Source organism: Fistularia commersonii, chromosome 15 (genome assembly GCF_037954325.1).
Source record: "Fistularia commersonii isolate RoL2024-O1a breed Wild chromosome 15, RoL_Fcom_v1.0, whole genome shotgun sequence".
NCBI classification, from domain to species: domain Eukaryota; kingdom Metazoa; phylum Chordata; class Actinopteri; order Syngnathiformes; family Fistulariidae; genus Fistularia; species Fistularia commersonii.
Window position 1 is genome coordinate 18,184,862 of NC_141298.1, and position 19,340 is coordinate 18,204,201.

At 58.1% G+C, this 19,340-nt stretch overlaps 1 protein-coding gene across 1 annotated transcript; it reads right to left on the reverse strand.

Annotated features, from left to right (window-relative positions):
- Positions 1 to 13,188: 13,188 nt before the first annotated feature.
- bhlha9 (basic helix-loop-helix family, member a9) lies at positions 13,189 to 14,521 on the reverse strand. The gene has a single exon (XM_086160764.1). The coding sequence runs from the start codon at positions 14,405 to 14,407 to the stop codon at positions 13,577 to 13,579; it is 831 nt and encodes a 276-aa protein (XP_086016890.1). The 5' UTR covers positions 14,408 to 14,521; the 3' UTR covers positions 13,189 to 13,576.
- Positions 14,522 to 19,340: the final 4,819 nt, after the last annotated feature.

Sequence of the window (19,340 nt, forward strand, 5' to 3'; positions counted from 1 at the left end):
TGTGGCCCCCCCCCCTTTCGGCAATGGCGGCCCGCTTCGGAGCTTCTCCTCCGAGACGGCGGCCCGATTCCGGACCGGTGGCAGAATCCCTTCAGCTCTTTCTGGGTGGTTCTCGGCGAGGCCTCGCCAGCGGCTCGTGCAGCCGGAGGTCTGAGCCGGGACGCCCCGCCGGGCGAAGGGGGGACATGGAGGAGGTATTTGATATCTCCTCCAGCGGAGACCTCCGTCCTCCTGCCGCAGACGCGCCGATGAACCCGGAGAGGTCGCGCAAGATGTTTAACGGAGCTCTGGACTTCCGACTCTGCTGGGAGCTCAGGGAGGCCACGGACCCAACGCGGCGGAGCGTCCTGAGCGGATCGGACGAATCAGGCAAATGTCACGCAAACCTGGAAATTTGTACTAATTGGCCCATCTGTGATGGAGCGTTCTGTTAATCACGTTCTGTTAATCACGTTCTGTTAATCACGTTCTGTTAATCACGTTCTGTTAATCGTCACCGCGGCCGTTTTGCGATCACACCCTCTGAAGAAGGCCGGGTCCGGGTTTGGTCTTGTTTCGGTTTCCCTCCTGCAGAAGGGAGGATCAGGCGGCGGCGGCGGCGGCAGAGCCTGAGGAAGCCTCTCGCTGGGGGAGAGTGAAGTTCACACCCGTCATTTCACTGCCGCAGGAAGTCACTTTCCACTCCAGTGCTGACCGGCCTACGTCGAAGGAGCTTCGTCCTCCGGAACTCCTCTCCTCTGCAGCAGCTTCCAGTCCGCAGAAGACTGAAGGTTTGTGTTTGTGCTTTCCTGAATCGTCTCATTTCTGTTTGTTTTTGTTCCATGCTGGGTGGACGCCATGCTTCATTCGATGCTAGCAAAGCAACCCAGGCTAAGGAAGCTAGCTGAGCAGCGGTGAACAATGTGAGGTGAGGAGGAGCTCCAGAAGGAGGTCCTGGTCTCCCCCTGCATCCGAGGCTCAGAAACAGAACCCTGTTAGCACAGCCAGGAAAATAGCATCCGCTGGTAAATGTAAAGGACACGAAGATGTGGAAACATGTGGTCCGGGCAGAACTTTGTCAAAGGGCATCCAAGAACTGCGATTGGTCAGAAATGTGAAATGGGCGTGGCTTATGCAGGAAGTCTGGGCATTCCTGCTCTCCACTGCTGCAGAAGGTGGTACCAGGTGGATGAAGCAGGAGGCCCAGGTGGAGGACGTGAAGCCCTGAGGAGCTGACGAGGAGGAGGAGGAGGAGGATCTCCTCCCCCGTCAGCCGAATAAAACAAACTCCGTTGTTGATCGGATCGGGGAACTCAAACCCAGATGGAAGTTCTGTGTCGGTTCCAAAGGAGCCTTTTCTGAGGACAGGCCATATCTAACCCTGAGTATATTTACTAGTTCTTCACCAGCTGAGACGACTCTCTCACACACACACACACACACACACACTCGGTGGACGTCAGCCGGTTGTTGTGATGTTTGGATTTGTTGGGTTTGGTCTCCCAACCAGGCGGCGACCGTGGAGCCCGTTGGACTCACCGAAGCGCACCGAATGAATCCATCTCCCTCTGACAGTCGGGGTTCAATTCTTCACCCTTATCATATTTTCTCCTCCAGTAATTGCCTTTTCTTTCTCTTCCTGCGGCTCGGAGAGGGGAATTGATTAAATTGTGAGCTGCCGCGGCAACGGCGGCGGCGGCTGCGGTACAGCGAGACAAAGAGAAAAACCTCAGTCGCAGGGAAGAATACGGCGGCGCCCCCAGAGGCCCGGCACGCCTGGTATATCACGTATCTTTATCTGTGACTAATGACGCATCTCCTCGCCCTTCTCCTTCAACCGTCCTCCCGGAGGACGCACGTTTCCATCCCGCGGACTTCCACGCCGCCGAGGTCCAATAGCAGATGCTAATTCACGTCGGCGCCGCCACGAGGGAACCGAGGCTCTGGGTTTGGACGGCGTTCGCTTAAACGAACGAAACCGAGCTCTCCGACGATTCAAGAGGCTGCGGTTCCGCCTTCTCCGGCCGAGTTCCCCGAGGAACCGAAGAGAAAACCTCCTAGAAGACCGACCCGCTCCGACCAATCGTCCGCTAACGACACCAGCGGCCTGAAGTGGTCCGGCTCCAGGGCGGCGTTCTGCACGCCATGCAGCTTCCTGGGGGCGGAGCATCTCACCTTCTGCTGCAGAGAAGCCGCGGCGTCCAACAGGCGCGCCGCACGTCCCGCAGAAAGATGAAGCCCCATTGGTGGAGAAGCTCGGAGCTCATGGGAGCCCCTCCTACCACCCCCCCCCCGCACGGACACCATTTATGAACTGACCTTTCAGGTAATGGGAGGTGGGCTGCAGGAAGTGTGTGCGCTGTTGGAGGGAGGTCGGCCCGAGCGAGAGGACGCTTTGGATCACACACACACACACACACACACACACACACACACACACACCTACGTGTTAAAAGCAAACACAGGCGGAGCAGAGATGAATGCAGGCTCCTCTGCAAACACAGCGTCGGCTCTAAGCTCCTGCCTCTGCGACGCTCCCGTCGCAGGATGTCTCGCCGGCCGTCAGAGGACGGATCAAAGATTCCCGGATCCACGCAGGGACGGCGGCGGAGACGATAAACGGCCGCCGCCGCCGCCGCCGCCGCCGCCGCCCTGTCTAATGATGACAGTAAGCACCGGGAGACGTCTGGCAGTCCTCAGGTGAAGGCAGGCGAGGAGAAGGGAAGCAACACTTTTCTTTCAAGTGACTGGAGCCATCTTGGAGCGCCGGCTCCCGCCGAACAACGCCGCCGCTCTAATACGTCTGATTGAGCTCGTAAAATAAAAAACCCCGTGGAGTAAATCAGGACCGGCCTTTTATGGTTACACATGTTCCTGCGGAGACGCCTGTCGGCCGTAAGTCACGGCGGGCGCCATGTCGGCTCCGCAGCCCAGACGCCGCCTTCCAGCCGGTCCGTCCTTCTCGCCGCTCAGCTGCACAACGTGCGACGTTCAGGTCCGCCTGCTTCGAGCGAACCGGCCTGATGAACATCTCCTCCTCGTGGACGAGCGTCGAGGTCGGAGAGCGCAGACCTGCCACGGACACGCCGATGCTCACCTGCGAGCCGCCATCAGCCACGCTCAGATGGAACAGTTCCAACGTGTTTCCTGGAAGTGGCCTCCTCCATGGAACCTTCTTGTTCCACATTCCCACGGGCAGTGAAGGACCACGGTGAGGTGCACCTTCAGCGCCACGCTTCAAAACAAACCACAGAAGAGGAAGACGACATGGACACCGTGGAGGTGGAGCTGCCTCCGCGTCAAAGGAATAATAACCACGGACTACCGGGTGGTCGGTCAGCCGTTAGCTAACGCTGCACTTACTCTGGTCCAAAGGTAGATGTTCCTCCATGAGCCCTGGAAACCTCAGAGAGCTTGGACGTCTCTGTCGCTCCATCTCTCACGGCTTCTGTCCATTCGGTCCCAAGGAAACATCTGACTGGTGACCAGGAGAGCTTTGAAAGTAGGAGCCCTGAAGCATCCGGGGATGGAGGTGGCTCGTGAGTTCCACCAAGCACCTATGAGTTCCCGTGGAACCCTGAGAAGACCCTGCCTCGGAGCAGGAGCTGAGATGGTTCTGGGCGCCGAGGTCCACGGTCCCTGGTTCCTCTGCTGTCCCGGTGCACCAAGGAACAGCCTCGTTCCTGAGAAGGTCACAGGACCTGCAAGGAGCTCCTGCAGTGAGAGCGGGTGTGTGTGAGAACCTCTGCGGCGAATAGAAACAGGAACGCCGAGTCTCCTAGAAGGACCTTCAGCGACAGCGGCGGCAGAACAAATATCAGCGCCGCCGTCAGAAGAAGGTTCCCGGGGGACGAGGACGTCCCGGAGCTGGGATTGAGATTTCTATCGGCGGCGATCCGAGCAAGCGGGAAGGATGGAGATCTGCTTCAAAGATGCCAATCATCTCCCCGCGTGTCCTCCTGCCTTCCTGACAGCCCATCAATCCACGTTCGCCCGAAGCTTCCGCCGCCGCGTGAAGGTGAGCGGCGTTTCTAAACTCGGGTGACGCTGACGGATCTGGGCCCGTGCACCTCCTCAGAACTTCCCTCTTTATCCGGCGGTTCATCACGGCCCGGCTCTGGAGCTTCACCTCCAGGTGAGCTCCGAGGAGGGACCACCTCCCGGCCCCTGGAGGGACGGGATCTTCTGTCCAGGTCCGTTCCACGTCTGTGAACTTCAGGCGGCATCAGGGACCGGCGCGCTCGCCTGCGCCTTCTTCTCGGAGAGCCTCAGCGACACGGGACGCCAAGACTGGAAGGACCAGAGGAGGAGGACGACCAAGACCAACACCTGGGTTTCTACTGGCGACTGTGAAGATCTGAGGAGTCTCCAGGATGTGACCGTTCATGAGGCTGTTTTCAAATCGCTGGGAAACCATGGAGGGGTATTTCCTTGTCTCCCCTGAAACTGCACATTCAAGAGAGGACGGGCCGTCTGGACCTTCTGGAGAAGTTCAGCCACCACCCTGGTGCCTCCTCCTTCCTCTCAGCAGTGTTTCTGATGAAAGCGGGACCAGGACGGGCTCTCCACCGACACATTGTTTGGTCCCTCTTTAGCTCGGATCAATGAGGGCTTGGAGAGGGGGGGTCAGCTCTCTCACACACACACACACACACACACACACACACACACACACACACACACAGCGATCGCACTCGACAAGGAAACGTCAAGTGCAATTCATGGAGCCACCTGTTCGACAACCACCAGCATGCGGAGGCTTTCAACCGCCTCACTCAGGATAAATTGGAAAGCTCGATCGCCGCCTCCCCCCCCCCCCCCCCCCCTCGCCTCCCGCCGCCATGTTGGAGGGGCGGAGGAGGGGCGGCGGAGGGGCGGCGGAGGGATCCTCCTGCGGGACGGCAGAGCCTGGAGACCTCGGGCTTTTTGTGATGAAATGAATAAAAACATGAGTGCGGAGGAGGAGGCGGCGTCCCGCAGGGCAGCGTTCAGGGAGACGATACCAACACGCTTACGTTCGGATCGATCAGCTCCGCTTCATCATGCCGAGGACAGAAGAAGAGAGCGCTCGCAATCCGACCGCCTCCGCCGCCGGCGGGTCGGGTCCGGGGTCGTGTTTGTGTTCTCCGGATTGTTGTTCTTCCGCCGGTGAGGAGGCGTCACGGCAACCCCGAGCCTGCTGCCGTCTACCAGAAGAAGCCCTTCATTCTGTCACGTTCGGATCTCCGTGCTGCACAAGCGCGTCTTCACGGATGAATCCCGAGCGGATGCGGCCACCGAGCAGGAGGCCGAGGTCTTGGTTCGGAGTCCTGCTCGACGGCGGCTCGGAAATCGAACCTGGACAAATCTCCGGCTTCCTTCATGACCTCTGCGGTGACCTCAAGGCGACGCAGTAACTTCCTGTGGCCAGCAGGGGGCGCTCTCCTTCCATAAAGCCGGCGTCCGACGGTTCGGACAAGAATGAGACACAGCAGCTTGCGGGCCAGAGGAGGAGGGTTCTCCAACGCCAGAGGATCGGCGGACAACCTTTGGTGAACTATTTAGAAAAACATCCTGGCTTAATCCTTTTCAAAATAAGCATGGAACAGGGCGGGCAAAGGATTAAAAGGATTCGTCGGAGAGCCGTCATTTCTGGACTATTGAGCGCGCCTGAAGAGAAGCTGCACCGGCTGAAAATGAACAAATAAATATGTGTGTACTTGCCTAGAAGCCGCAGGTGTCCACGTTGTAACAGGAGGTATTTACACACAAACATTCATTTAATCCCTAGCGGTAACTTCCACAAATACAGACCGGAAATGCTTTTTGCCGAACCGTGGCTGTAACGCGGCTGATGAGAAAGATCAAGAATAAATAAAACAAGGACGAGTCCATCCATCCATCCATTTTCTTTGTCCTCCTGCGCTCTAGAACCGTTAAAGTCAGTCTCGTCGCCGTCGGAATTGAACGGCCTCTGGATTTCACGCTCATTTCATGGGTCCGATGTGACGAGGCTGAATGTTTTGGTGGCCTGAAGCTCGTTAGCCCCAAAAAAAAACATATATGAGATGAGATGAGAAGAGAACACCTTTATTTCTCCCGAAGGAAATTGTTGAATATGAGCCGTATTGTTGTTTGAGCCGCAGTGTTCAAGGCGTGTAAAGAAAGTAGCGGCTTATAATCCGGAAATGAAGGCAATCCCAGGACAGCTGAGACGTCATTTAGACTGAAATAAAATTCCCTCGACCGTTTCCTCCCGCGGTCCCTGCAACGAAACCCCAGCAGGAAGTGTGACGGCCGCTTCCAGTCGCTCCATCAACACGTCTCGGGTTCCTTTGGACTCGAGCGTCGCGAGCGGACGCCCATTTGTTGTTCGGAAGCAGCCATCTTGCAGGAGTGGGTTCTGACCGCCGGAGAGAACTCTGGGATTTGTAGTCTTTGCTCCCGGTTGTACTCAGTCAGGATTAGCACGCTCATTTTGCCAGACACAAATTTGATATTTGCACGATTTGCAGCAGTGGAGCTGCGTTTGCAGGTGTGTGTGTGTGTGTGTGTGTGTGTGTGTGTGTGTGTGTGTTAGTGTGTGTGAGTGTGTGTGTTTTGTACAGCCTGCTCCCGTCCCTTCAGTGCACGACCGAAGAGAGAAAGTATGTGTCTTCTAAGGAGCTGCTGGAGGCTCATTCCATCCCGGCAACCCAAAAGAGTCATTCATGGCATCCATGGCGACGAGAGGAATAGCGAGGTAGCTGCTGCGCTGAGTGCCAACTGCCCCCCCCTCGCTCCCCCTTCGCTCCCCCTCAGCTTTCTGCTGAAAGCGCCGGCGGTGTGGATGTCATCACAAATAGTGAACATAAGGAGCACGTTGTGCCCGATCGAAAACGCGGATCCGAGCGACGCCGTTATTTGTTCATCACACTGTCAGCAGTGAGTCCTCCCCGGCGGGTTCTCCTCGCCAGACCGGCGGCGAAGAGGTGATCGTCTCCTCGTTACGTCCCAGGTTTAAGAGGAACGCGACGCTGCCGCGGCGAGAAGGAGGTCTGGAAGGAGCGTGAAGCTATTAAGAAGGAGAGCGTGGGCGAGGCCCGCCGGGAGAGGAAGAGCCGAGGACAAAATGGAGGAGCTGCAGCCGCAGGTCGCGACATCGGCCTCTTCGGCGCAACCGTCAGCTCTGAGGAGGCCGGACACCAGCGGGCGGCGCCTCCGATCCGAGCGCCGTGGAGGGCGTCGGAAAACCGTCTGTCAGAAAACCGTCTGTCAGAAAACCGTCCGTCAGAAAACCGTCCGGTCTGCGCCGCCTCAACGCCACGGGCCGAGTCGAGATGTAGACCAGGGTCGAGATGTCGACCAGGCTCTTGCGCCTGTTGTTTCCCATAAGGAGCAGAATCAGCGTCCGGCGAGTCGCCGTCCACTCGCTCAGCAGCTTCAAACACGCACAGATGTATTTTCAGACTTTGTTTTCTGTCATGTCTTCCCTGCGATGTTAGAACTGCAGCTTAATTGGAAGAGACTGTCGTCAGAGCGGATCTGCGGGGGGGAACGCCACGTTTACACACACAGGAAATACAGCAAACACGGCAGAAACGGCTGTGTGTGTATGTGTATGTGTGTGTGTGTGTGTGTGTGTGTGTGTGTGTGTGTGTGTGTGTGTGTGTGTGTGTGTGTGTTTGTGTGGCTATCCGAGCCATCATGATGAGGACATTTAGGTTTCATCAATTTCCAAGGCAATTCAAACCGCAGACCTGAAATCTTGAATGTCCTTACAAGGATGCCTCTCTGTGTGTGTGTGTGTGTGTGTGTGTGTGTGTGTGTGTGTGTGTGTGTGTGTGTGTGTGTGTGTGTGTGTGTGTGTGTGTGCGCGTGTGAGTGGAAAAAAAGGAAATGTCATCACATTTCCAAGCCGCTGGTTATTTCCTGCTGCATATCAACAGATGGACAAATAGCTCCCCCTCCTCCATCCCTCCTCCATCCCTCCATCCCTCCATCCCTCCATCCCTCCATCCCCCCCCCTCCACCCCCCCTCCACCCTTCTATCCCAAAACAGATAAACAACTTGTACGGGCAAATGAAGGCAGCCCTGAATTTAATGAAAAGCCAAAGATTCAGGTCATGGGAGGGAGCCAGCGTCAGCGTCAGGCAGTGCATTAGAGAAGGGCTGCACTTGTAGGGATTCATTAATCAGAGGCCCTTCAGGTTGACGGGTCGCCCCCCCCCTTCTCCCCCCCTCTCCCCCCCCACAGCCTCCATTCTGCACCGCCTCTTTAACCGCCATGTCAGTCAGGCACGTCGTCTTCGCCGGAGTTTGGTAGATCCTGTCGGAGGCCTGACCCCCCCCCCCCCCCCCCCCCCCCGCTGCCCCGTTACTGTAATTATGTTCAAGGCATTCGGGGTCACGGGGTCGCCGTTTGTTTATCGCCGCCCCTCCGAGCAGAGAGACAGAGAGAAATAATCAACATTCACTTCAGAGACGTGTTTTTGCCGCCGCCGATGTTTACGCGGCGCTGCCGCTCCCTTGAGCTGCCATTAATGAGGCAAATAACAACAAATATCATTTTAGCGTCTGCAGACCGAGTCCCTGCCCCCGTCTTCCCTTATTATGTTTGTTTGCCGAGCCGCTCGCTCCCGACCGCCGGCCCGGGATGAGCTGCCGGCGCCGCCGCTCGGCCCAAACCTGCGTTCGCGCTCGATGAATGGGAGAAAAAATCTACAAACCTGTAGTTGGTTACCATGGCGATGAGCATTCGCACCCTCCATTATATGTAATCTGTATGTCGGCCTCCCGCTGGAGGTCGGGGCCGATTCCCGCTCCACGCCGGATCGTTCTGCGCGGCCTCCGCCTTCACGTCCGGCGTCGTCCTCAACCGTTACGTCACTTGATTGCCCGTGGAAAACTAGCGAGCTAGCATAGCACTGAGTAGCCTCTCTTTTATCGACGCCGATCTCAAAAAAGGGTTAAAAAGAGTTTTGGCCGAGTAAGACGACGCAAAGCTTCCGTGCAGAAGTGGGCGTGGACTCTTTTCACTCAGTCATAAATCGTCAACGGGAGCAACGGGACGGGAGCATAAATCGGTTGGTTTCCCGTTTTTTGTCTGACGCAATTTTTTTTCAGTCTGATCCTTTCAGGCTTTTTCAGCAGCTGGAAAACGCTTTTCAGCAGCGGCTCATCACCAAATTCCTCCTGAGCCCGCTGTGGAGAAAGAAACATTTAAGGGGTACGCAGTATTTTTATGGATAAATGTACTTTTACGTTTTTATAGTCGATGGATCAGGTGACTCGAGTGTATTTTAAGTGTTAAGGAGCCCGTCGGGGCGGTGAAAGGGCAGAAAGGAGGAGGCCACATGGCGTGGGTTGAACCTGCAGCAGAATTCCCTCCACGCTTAATGGTGTTTAATGGTTTAATGGTTTATTTGTCTCCTTCTCAGAACACAGGCCGTCAGCGGCTCCTCGGCCGCCGCCTTTGTTTGGAATTGAACTCTGAGCTCGGTGCTGCCCCCTAGTGGCCGTGGCGGGCGGCGACACCTGGTGTTTCCTTTGGATGCCGATCACCTGACCACGCTTTGGGAAGCCAGGTGAGCTAACGCACGCCAATCCCATTACGGTCAGCTCTATTCCGATCGACTGGCCGTGGCGGCAGATAATCCGATTGCGGCCCGTCAGCTGTCGGTTCGAATCGAGGGTTCAGATTAGCCGCCGCCGCCGCAGCCTCTTAATCGGATTACGGTCTGTCATCGGATGAACACGCCGCAGTGGCTGTTCATCCGAATCCCGTCCATTAGCCGTGCGCTAACTGTATCCAGATTAACCGCCGCTGCAGCCGGTAATCCGATTACAGTCCATCAGCTGTATTCAGATTACCCGGCCGCAGGCCCTTAATCTGAATACCTTCTATTAACTGCATTCAGATTAACGGCCTCTGCAGCCAGGTAATCTGATTACAGTCCGTCATCTGCATGCAGATTATCAGCGGCTGTAGCCCGGTAATCAGATTACAGTCCGTCAGCCGCTCCGTGTTCCGGGGCTGAGATGCTGTCAGTTTAAGAATCCACGGGGGAGCGTGGAAAGCCTTCTGCGCGGCACCGAGCCCGACGCTCTGGCGCCATCTGGCGGCCGCCGGCGGAACTGCAGCTTTTATTGTGCGTGTGAAACCAAACAGATCAATAAAACACGCCACGGCTTGTTGTGCGTGAGTGTGTGAGTGTGTGTGTGTGTGTACATGCGTGCGTGTGTGCGTGTAAATCCCTCAGTTTTTCCACAAGGAGAAGGAAAAGGTGTAACCTACTTAGATCCACAAAGCCCATCACACATTATACTGTACTCTCGATGAAGGGATGGTGGGAATTACGACTAGACGTGTGTGTGAAGGTGGGCTGAGTGTGTGTGTGTGTGTGTGTGTGTGTGTGTGTGTGTGTCTCAGACATGAAGTAATAATCCGGGCATAGTGTTTGTACATGTCGTGGGAACTAACTGGCACATCGTGTCCCGCGGGACCTTGGCTTCCTGCATCTATGCTAGTGATGTCACTGCACTGAATTGTGTGTGTGTGTGTGTGTGTGTGTGTGTCTGTGTGTGTGTGAGAGAGAGAGAGTGTGCGTACGTGCGTGTGCATGTGTGTGTGTGTGTGTGTGTGCGCTCGGGGGCATCCGCAGTATGTAAAGCATGGACGTGCACCTTCTCCCGAGGCTGACTCACCGCCGTAGATCACGTAAACGTCCTGGCGCCGTTTGCTTGTTTTGTTTTCCTCGGGCTGGGAGGGTGTCGGAGGCGGGGCGGCTCCCGGGGAGGAGGAGGAGGAGGTGGAGAAGATGTGTCGCTGACAGACCGGCGTGTCGGCTGGGTGAGGTAAAATCTCTCCGGTGAGTCACCGTTGGGCAGGAAGTCACGGATCCTGTAAACGGCGCGGCCTCAGAGCCTCCGGGATCATCTCCGCCCTCTCTGAGGGACGAGAAGGTCCCGCGAGCCCACCTCATCGATCCACCCAAATATTTTCTCCACGTGACAAATTCAAACTAGAACCCCGGTCTCGGCGCAGATGATCCCGATGTTTGCGAGCATCGTTTCCTGACCTGGCGTCCGCTGACCGTGGAGACCTCGGAGACCTCGGAGACCACGTCCGGCCTCCTTTACGTCTGAAGCTCACATCTTCTCGCTCTCTTTCCTTCATCCTCTATTGTCCCGATCCAGCTTATCCGGGGTCGCGGGGGCCGGAGCCCATCCCAGCTGTCATCTGACAGAACTTCACCCTGGACCGGTCCTTCACAGGGGTCCAGATAGAGACCTCCAACCATTAACAATGCAGGGGCTCCATGAAGCTCCTGCATGTATTTGGGCTGCGGGAGGAACCCAGAGGAACCCGGAGGAACCCGAAGAACCCCGAGGAACCAAGAGGAACCCCGCGCAGACACAGGGAGAACGTGGAGGATCCACACAGGAAGGAAGCCTTTAGGAATCCAACCAGGGACCTTCTGGCTGAGAGGAGGCGGGGCTAAGCTCTGCCCCGCTAAATACATTTTCAGGTTCTTCAATGATGGAGTGTAAAAACGATACTAATAATCATTTAAAAACAAAAAATAATCCTTTTTAATTTCCGCAGCGAGCAGAGGCGAGCGGGGGAGGAGGAGGAGGAGGAAACGTTACACTCCCTTTGAGGGTCTCAGGAGGCGAGCAGGTCCACTTTGGAAGGTGACCTTCAGGACGTGACCTCAATACAGTAAGTCTCCCTTCCTGCTGCTGAACTGTGTCGATGTAGAACGCCGGTCAAATCCAGGTGAACTGCAGAGTGCAAGTCATCTAAGATCTACGGGCCCACTTTCTCCAGGTTCTCCTGGTTCTCCAGGTTCTCCGCTGACTGGAGATCTGCTCCGCTGCCAGAGTGGGAGGGTGAAGAGACGTGCCGTCACCTCGCGCTCGCCTCGCCTCTCATTGGTGATTCAAGGTTTCCCAGTGATTCACGTCTGTTGAAGGTCGGGCTCTGAGCGCCGTCACTGCCGCCGCACACCTCCAGCACTGCACACCTCCACCTCCACACACCACCACCTCCACACACCACCTCCACACACCACCACCTCCACACACCACACACCTCCACACACCTCCACCTCCACACACCACCTCCACACACCACCTCCACACACCTCCAGCTCCACACACCACACACCTCCACACACCACACACCTCCACACACCACCACCTCCACACACCACCACCTCCAAACACCTCCAGCTCCACACACCACACACCTCCACCTCCACCTCCACACACCACCACCTCCACACACCTCCAGCTCGACACACCTCCACCTCCACACACCTCCTCCTCTTCCTCTCCATTCATGCCTTTGTCTGAACCCTCTTCACTTCCTGCCTGCTAATTGTTGTTGTTCCTGCGGTCTTGCAGCAGTTCTTCTCACTAACATCTCCCCTCCTGTGTGTGTGTGTGTGTGTGTGTGTGTGTGTGGGTGGACGGGACCTCCAGGATGTTCAAAAACCCCCCCAAACCCGTCCCTCCTCCCCTCCTTCTCCCAGCGGCCGCTTCCACCGGCGGGCCGACGGGGGATTTTGGCGCTGATGACGGGGCTCACTCTTCCTTCCTGCACCCACATAAATCTGTCGGTGTTCTGCGTCCCACGGCCTCATATTAGAGCTGTTTCCATGACACACTCCTCGGCGGGGGGGGGCGGGGGGGCGAGGGGGGGCTGCGGTCGGAGTTTACGCTTCCTGATCCGCCGCCGACTCAGGGCGGGACGGAACCCGGCCAAATAGCATGGAGCCGGAGCCTCTGCTGTACCTCGGGCCGCCGCAGCATCCACACCACCGGACGCACCGCGACACGGAGCCGCCGACCGCGGCGCGTGCACGTCGACGTGTTGGGCGAGCGTTGGGTGTTCAACCCCCCCGCCTGAGGAGCACAGAGGTGAAAAACCCGCGGGTGTTTTTCCGTCCCGGCTCCTAGTTTTGCCGTAAAAAGCAGCTCGGAGGAGAAAAGAGATGACAAGAATGGACTTGTGAGGACGTTTCTCTGCCGGCTGAAGGACCTCTGTCATCTCCAGGCTGAGTGGAGGAGGCCGCTGACCTGAGGCTATAATCAAATACCCCTTCTCACACACACACACACACACACACACACACACACACACACACACGCACAAGTGTGTGTGCTCGCATATTTGAAAGGCAGGGAGTGTGTAGCCACTCAGACGGCGCAGGGAAGAATCACATCCTTTATTTTTTCCATTTAATCCTGACGTTTAATTTGAATAAAATCACGTACAAAGTCTTTACAAATGTACAGGTGGGACTTTCAGGGCCGAGAAGACAATAAATACATTTACAGCGTTGGCTTGGAGGGCGTGTCGGAGGAGCTCCTGAAGCGACGGGGGCGGGAGGCCGGCGTGGAGCGCTGGATGGAGAGCAGGACATTCTTATGTGCAACATTCTGCGTGCAGGCCGGCCGGGGTCCGGATGGGAACTGGTCCCGGTCCGGATGGGAACTGGTCCCGGTCCGGATGGGAACTGGTCCCGGTCCGGATGGGGTCCGGCCGGGTTCCGGCCGGGGACCGGTTGGCGAGACGGCGAGGAGGTGAAAATGCTCCCTGAGATCCCTCCTGGCCGGCGTCGGTGGCGGTCACAGTATCTCGGCGGCGAGCGGGAGGCCGTGCTCGGCGTCCTGCAGGTAGCCCACCTGCCAGGGCAGCCCCAGGGCCGGGGCCGGCTCCGCGAAGGGGTCGGCGTAGGCCTGGGCGCAGGAGGCCCATCCCCCCGCCGGGTACCCCGGGCCCTCCGCCGCCCCGGGGAACCGGCGGGGGCTGCCGCAGCGTCCGCGGTGGCCGAACGGCGGCCCCTCGGCGGGGTAGCAGGGGTAGTGCGGCGACGGGGGGCAGGAGGACGCGCCGCCGTCCGGGTACGGGTGCGGCTCGGCGGGCGGGCGGCGCACATGGGGCTGCTGGGGCGCCATCTGATGCCAGGGGACGTAACCCCGGTGCTCGTGACGCGGCGGCGGCGGCGGGCCGGGCCGCTCGGGTCGGGCGGCCGCCGCCGGCGCCGGCCTGTGGCACTCCCGGTGGCCGCAGGGCCTCCCGGGGGGGTTGGAGCTCAGGAACACGGACAGGGCGGAGATGCGGTTGATGGCTCGCTGCAGCGTGGCGATCTTGGAGAGCCGCTTGCCGCTGAGGTCGTGGTTGAGGGCGACCCGCAGCGCGTTGAAGGCTTGGTTGTAGTCCATGATGCGCTTCCGCTCACGCACGTTGGCGGCCATGCGGCGGGCTTTGGAGCGCACCGGGCGGTTGCGCTTCTTGGCGCGGCCCTCCTCGGGGTCGCCGGGGCTGCCGGCGGGGCTCTCGCTGTCCCGGAAAGACGCCTTGGGGCTGGCGTCGTCCTCGCCGCGGCTCAGGGCGCCCAGCTCCAGCTCCAGCTCCTCCTCCGAGAACTCCGACTCGGCCACGCTGCTGCAGCTCATGGCGCCTCCTGAGATGCGCCCTCACAGGCGGCTGGCGGGGGCTGTCCGTGTTCGCGGCGCCGCCGACATCCCAGGTCTCCTCCTCGGTTCCCCGCGGTTACCTGCGCCTCGGCGGGCGGGACGGCCCTTTTAAAGCGTCCGGAGTCACATGGTTCAGTCACCTGGGAGGAACGCCGCACTCTCTCTCCCTCCGCGGGTTTACGAGCGCCCCGAGGGCTCGTGGCGCTGTCGCCTCCTCCTCCTCCTCCTCCTCCTCCTCCTCCTCCTGCTCCTCCTGCTCCTCCTGCTCCTCCTGCTCCGGACTCTCCCTCACATCTCCTCGCAGGAGAGTGTCAACACTCCTTGTCAACAGCACACCAGAAAAACACACCTTTTATTGGCGTTTTTTTCACTCCGTCGCCCCTCGACCGTCCGCACCCGCCGCTTCCGTCCCCCCTTCGGCCGCCAACATGTTTTTCACGCTTCTTCTCCTCCGTGTGAGCCCGAGACGTCTCCCGCCGTTTGGATTCGTCCTTGCAATTAGCCGCCTCCGGAGCGGCCGTTCCCCCGCTCCCCGTCTCTCGCCGCCGCTTTTTAAGGGCCGTGTAATTTAACTTTGCTTCCCTGGAAACCGCCCCATAAATCAGGCCCGGGCAGCACCCGAGGACAGGAGCGCAGCGAGCCGCCGCTTCAAAGAGGGGAACAAACAAGGGCAAATATTTTACAATTAGAACCCGCAATCGCTCCTGGCCGAGGCCATCCATCTCCGTCCCGCCGCTCGGACGCGGAGACCTCTGCGGCTCTCAGATGTTCCAATGTTCTCCGAGGCCGGGCGAGGCGAGGCGAGGGGACGGACCGGGGGGGTATGAGAGTCAAACGTGGCGGCGCGCGGTGAAAGGTGGCGGCGCCGACCTTTAGCTCCTGGCCAAGGTCAGGACACCAAAGGGCAGGTTCTCAGGAGCGGCTCTGAGGCTTGTCGAGAAGGTTCCTTCCCGCTCGCCGCCTCTTTATTGTTGGCGCTGCGACTCCGAGACGCCAAACCCCGAGCAATTACACCGCCGGGTTTTGGGCGCTTTGAGCTTTGAGGGAACGGGAGCGGATTCGGACCCGGAGCTTCAGACCCGGAGCTTCAGACCCGGAGCTCCCCTGAAGGCCACGCATGTTGTTCCAGACCCGGACCTCCTGCGGCGAACGCCCAAAGAGCCAAGCGTTTCAGAGCCAAGATGGCCGCGGAGGGGGTCGAACATCTCCGCTCAGAAGATCCGAACGGGAGCGATGGTCATCGTCACCGGTTTCCCCTCCCCTCCCCTTCCTCCTTCCCTGGAGAAGCTGTAAATTAACCAATTACGCGTCTGGGCCGGCCACGCCCCCCCGAATGCCCCGCTATCCCCGCATACCTTTTATAAGCGTTTGAAACGTCGCCCCGGATGATTTACGGCTTCGCAAACATGTCAGATTTACTGCGCCGCCGTAAAGAGCGCGAAGACGGCGGCCTCGGACTCGCACTCTCCCCGTCCCTTCGTTTCTGACAGCTGACGAGACACCGGTAATTATCAGCCGCCGGGAGTAAATCAAAGATTTTATCGCTACCGTAGAATAACCATTTTCATGCGGCCCGTCCAACGCCGCCGAACCCTGGGATTTGTAAATCTCCTGCCCGAGCCCCGTAATGACGGGTTGTTAGCGGCGGGTTATTAGAGGTCTGCGAGCCAAACGCTGGAGATGCGCCTTTGCAAAGGGGTGGTTAGGGCTAATAAGTGAGTAGGGTCCGGGTTCGCTAACCTTGGCTTTGCGAAGGTATGTTAATGCATGTTTTCGGTGGCTGCCCAGGAATTTTCTCACCTCAATAAAAAAAAAGAGACCCAAAAGGAGAGGGGGGTCGTGCTCCTCCAACCCCCGGGACCCTGAACGCGGGTGAAGATCGGCCCGTCAGAGGAGCACGTTGCACCTCGGGTCGGGGACCGCCATCAGGACCCCAAGGGTCCATCCATCCGTCCGTCCATCCATCCATCCATTCCTTATCTTCACTGCTTGTCCTCCAACCTGAGTTGCAGTGGTGAAGGAGACATGCAGCCGTTCACCTTCTCAGCCACAGGTCTGGACATTGAAGGTTCTCTAATGAAGCTCCTGCAGGTGTTTGAACTGTGGGAGGAACCCGGAGAACATGCATGTTTACGTCTCCCTGGAGGTCCATATTCGTGCAGAGGGTTCGGAACCGACCCCCGCGCCCTTCCAGTCCTTCTCATCTAGCAGAAGAACGAGTAGAATATGTTCTGTTCTTCCTCCCTGTACTAGAAGGTTCTCTGCTTCCACTCCACCAAACCCCTCTCGGGAGCCGGGCCTTGACCGCCGCTCGTGTCCCCCGAATTGGACACACAAATGTCGGCGTTCGCCTCTTCTCAGGTCTGGACTTGATGCGGCAGCCCCAGGAGATGGAGGCCTGGGCTCCTGTGCAGGTGCAGGTGTCTCTGCAGGACCAGCAGCCAGAAGGTAGACTTCTGTCCACTCCTGATCTGGGCTGTCAGCAGCAAACCCAAACCGCCCGAGTGAGGCGCGAACCCGGGCCGGCCCGTCCACGACGCCGACGGCCTCCGTGAGGCGCGTTATCGCCCGTCAGGATCGACGGCGGCCTGGCGCTCGTCCCGGCCGTCAGTGAGAGTGGGCGCGGCCTCTGAGATCACGTCAAACGCGCTAAAAAACAAAAGCCGTGGAAACACGAAGCCCCGCCGCCGCAGCTATTGTGAATCACCGTCTGAAACTCCCGGTCCCTGGCGGCGTGCACGCCGGCTATAAAAGTCGGGTTAAAACAGCGCCCCTGGTATTCTGGCGTGGAGGCGTGCTCTCATTCCTCAATCACAGAGGCGCGGCGGCGATTCCATCCCGTCATGTTTCGCTATAAAAGGGGTTCGCGGGTCGCGACCCCCCCCTCCGATGGTGCGATGCCAAGATGGAGGTCGCGGGCACGCCGCGGCCCCGTCGGCCGCCGACTCTCTAATTTAGCCGTGACAAGAACCCGAAGGCCTCCTCCCTCCGCTGATTTATACCTCGTGACCAAAGCGTGCAAATCTGTCAGCGCCGATGTCACGACATGTCGGGGCGCTTCCTGCGCAGGAAGCGCCCCGACATTCCTGCGCGGCCCCCCGAACACGCCGACCGCCGTATCAATCACTCGCTCCGACAGAATGAGCCTCGGTGTCACGCGGAGCCCGACGCGAAGGGGAAGCCGCTGTATTTACGGCGCTGGGCGGCGGCGGCCGCGCCCTGGTGAACGGGTGGATTTTTGTGATCTTTTTTTTTTCTCCGTGCGAAAATGGGGGTTGGGGGGGGGGGATGGCGAGCAGAGGTGTGCACGCCGCATTCCTTCCAGAGGAGCACTCAGTCATTACGGCGGGTCGTCATTAGAGGGTCCGCTCGGACGGCTGGAACATGTGGTCAAGGTTAACTGTCTGCAGGCTAGTTCCCACACTAACTGAATGCAGAAGCGGCGTCGGGGCGCCGCGGCGACCCCGGCCCGTAAACGACTCGTAATAAGTTTACGACACACGCCTAAGTGGATGCGAGCGAGGCGTCTCCTCCCGGGGACGGGCTTTGACGGACGGCCGCCGGAGACCCCGACCTCCACGGGTCGCGGGAGGAGAGACGGGCCGGGAAGAGGAATTTACACACAAAATGGCCGACGGCCGGAGAGGCGGACGGAGGTTCGCGGCGATCGCAGCTCGGCGCTCCGGACGGTCCCGAGAAGATCGAGACCTGCCCGGCGGCGGCCGTGGAGGAGGAGGAGGAGGAGGAGGAGGAAGAGGAGGAGGAGGAAGATGCTGGGCTGAGAGGCTGTAGACGTGGCTGCAAGAAAAAAATAAAAATAGGAGGGGGGGGTTTCTCTTCTGTCTTTAACAAGAAAGGATTGACTTTGACCTCATTCCATCACTTCCAGCCCGCAGGGGCATCTGGAATTAAATATTCCCTTTTATCCAAAGAGCCAAACACTCGACGGCTGTCGTCGTGACGACCGCGACCGACCGAAGCCCGTCAGGTTTGGATTCCAATCCAGGATGTCCAATCATTTTCGTCATGATTCCCCTTATTTCTAATATTCCAAACGCGTCAACAAAGAAATACAGACATCCGTTATTTTTAGTCAATACTAGCACACACACACACTCACAACCACACACACACACACACACACATACACACACACACTGGGGACAAACAAATTCCTTATGTTGGAGCAGATGGGGGATTCACAATGGCTGCATGTCTCGTGGTTTCACACACTTCTTTTTGTGTGTGTGTGTGTGTGTGTGTGTGTGTGTGTGTGTGTGTGTGACCCCAGGGTCACGGCGGCTCCTCTCCTGCCCTCTCCAGGGTTCTCAGATGAACCAAACAGCACATTTATTCCCAGATTACCATCCTGGTACCTGGATGATCACCTTCTGCTGCTGCACGCAGCAGTGTGACTCTTGCAGACACACACACACACACACACACACACACACACACACACACACACACACACACACCCCCTTCCGTCTTGCAAGCTGTTCCCCCTCGACTGTGGATTTTCTGTATTTTATCTGCTGCCATTTTTTTTAATCTGCAGTCCCGTCTGGCTCAGTCAGCCGTGCACGCCGGCCCCGTTTGATTGAGTATTAGCCCGACGTATGTTATCGCTCCTCGCCGGCGCAGACACACACACACACACACACACACACACACACACACACACTCACACAGAGCGAGCGCAGAATATAAATATTATTGGTGTCAGATTTACGGGATGTAACGCCACCTGGAGATTAACGCCCACTTTATTTATTATGAATTGCATTTAATGGAGGGAGTGTGACGTCTTCCCGCCCACATCCTGCAAAGTCCTTCCAAGCCTCCTTGAAGGAGAAGCACCAGGCAAAGGACGCGTCCACAGAGACCTCCAGTGCCCCCCCACCTTCTCTTC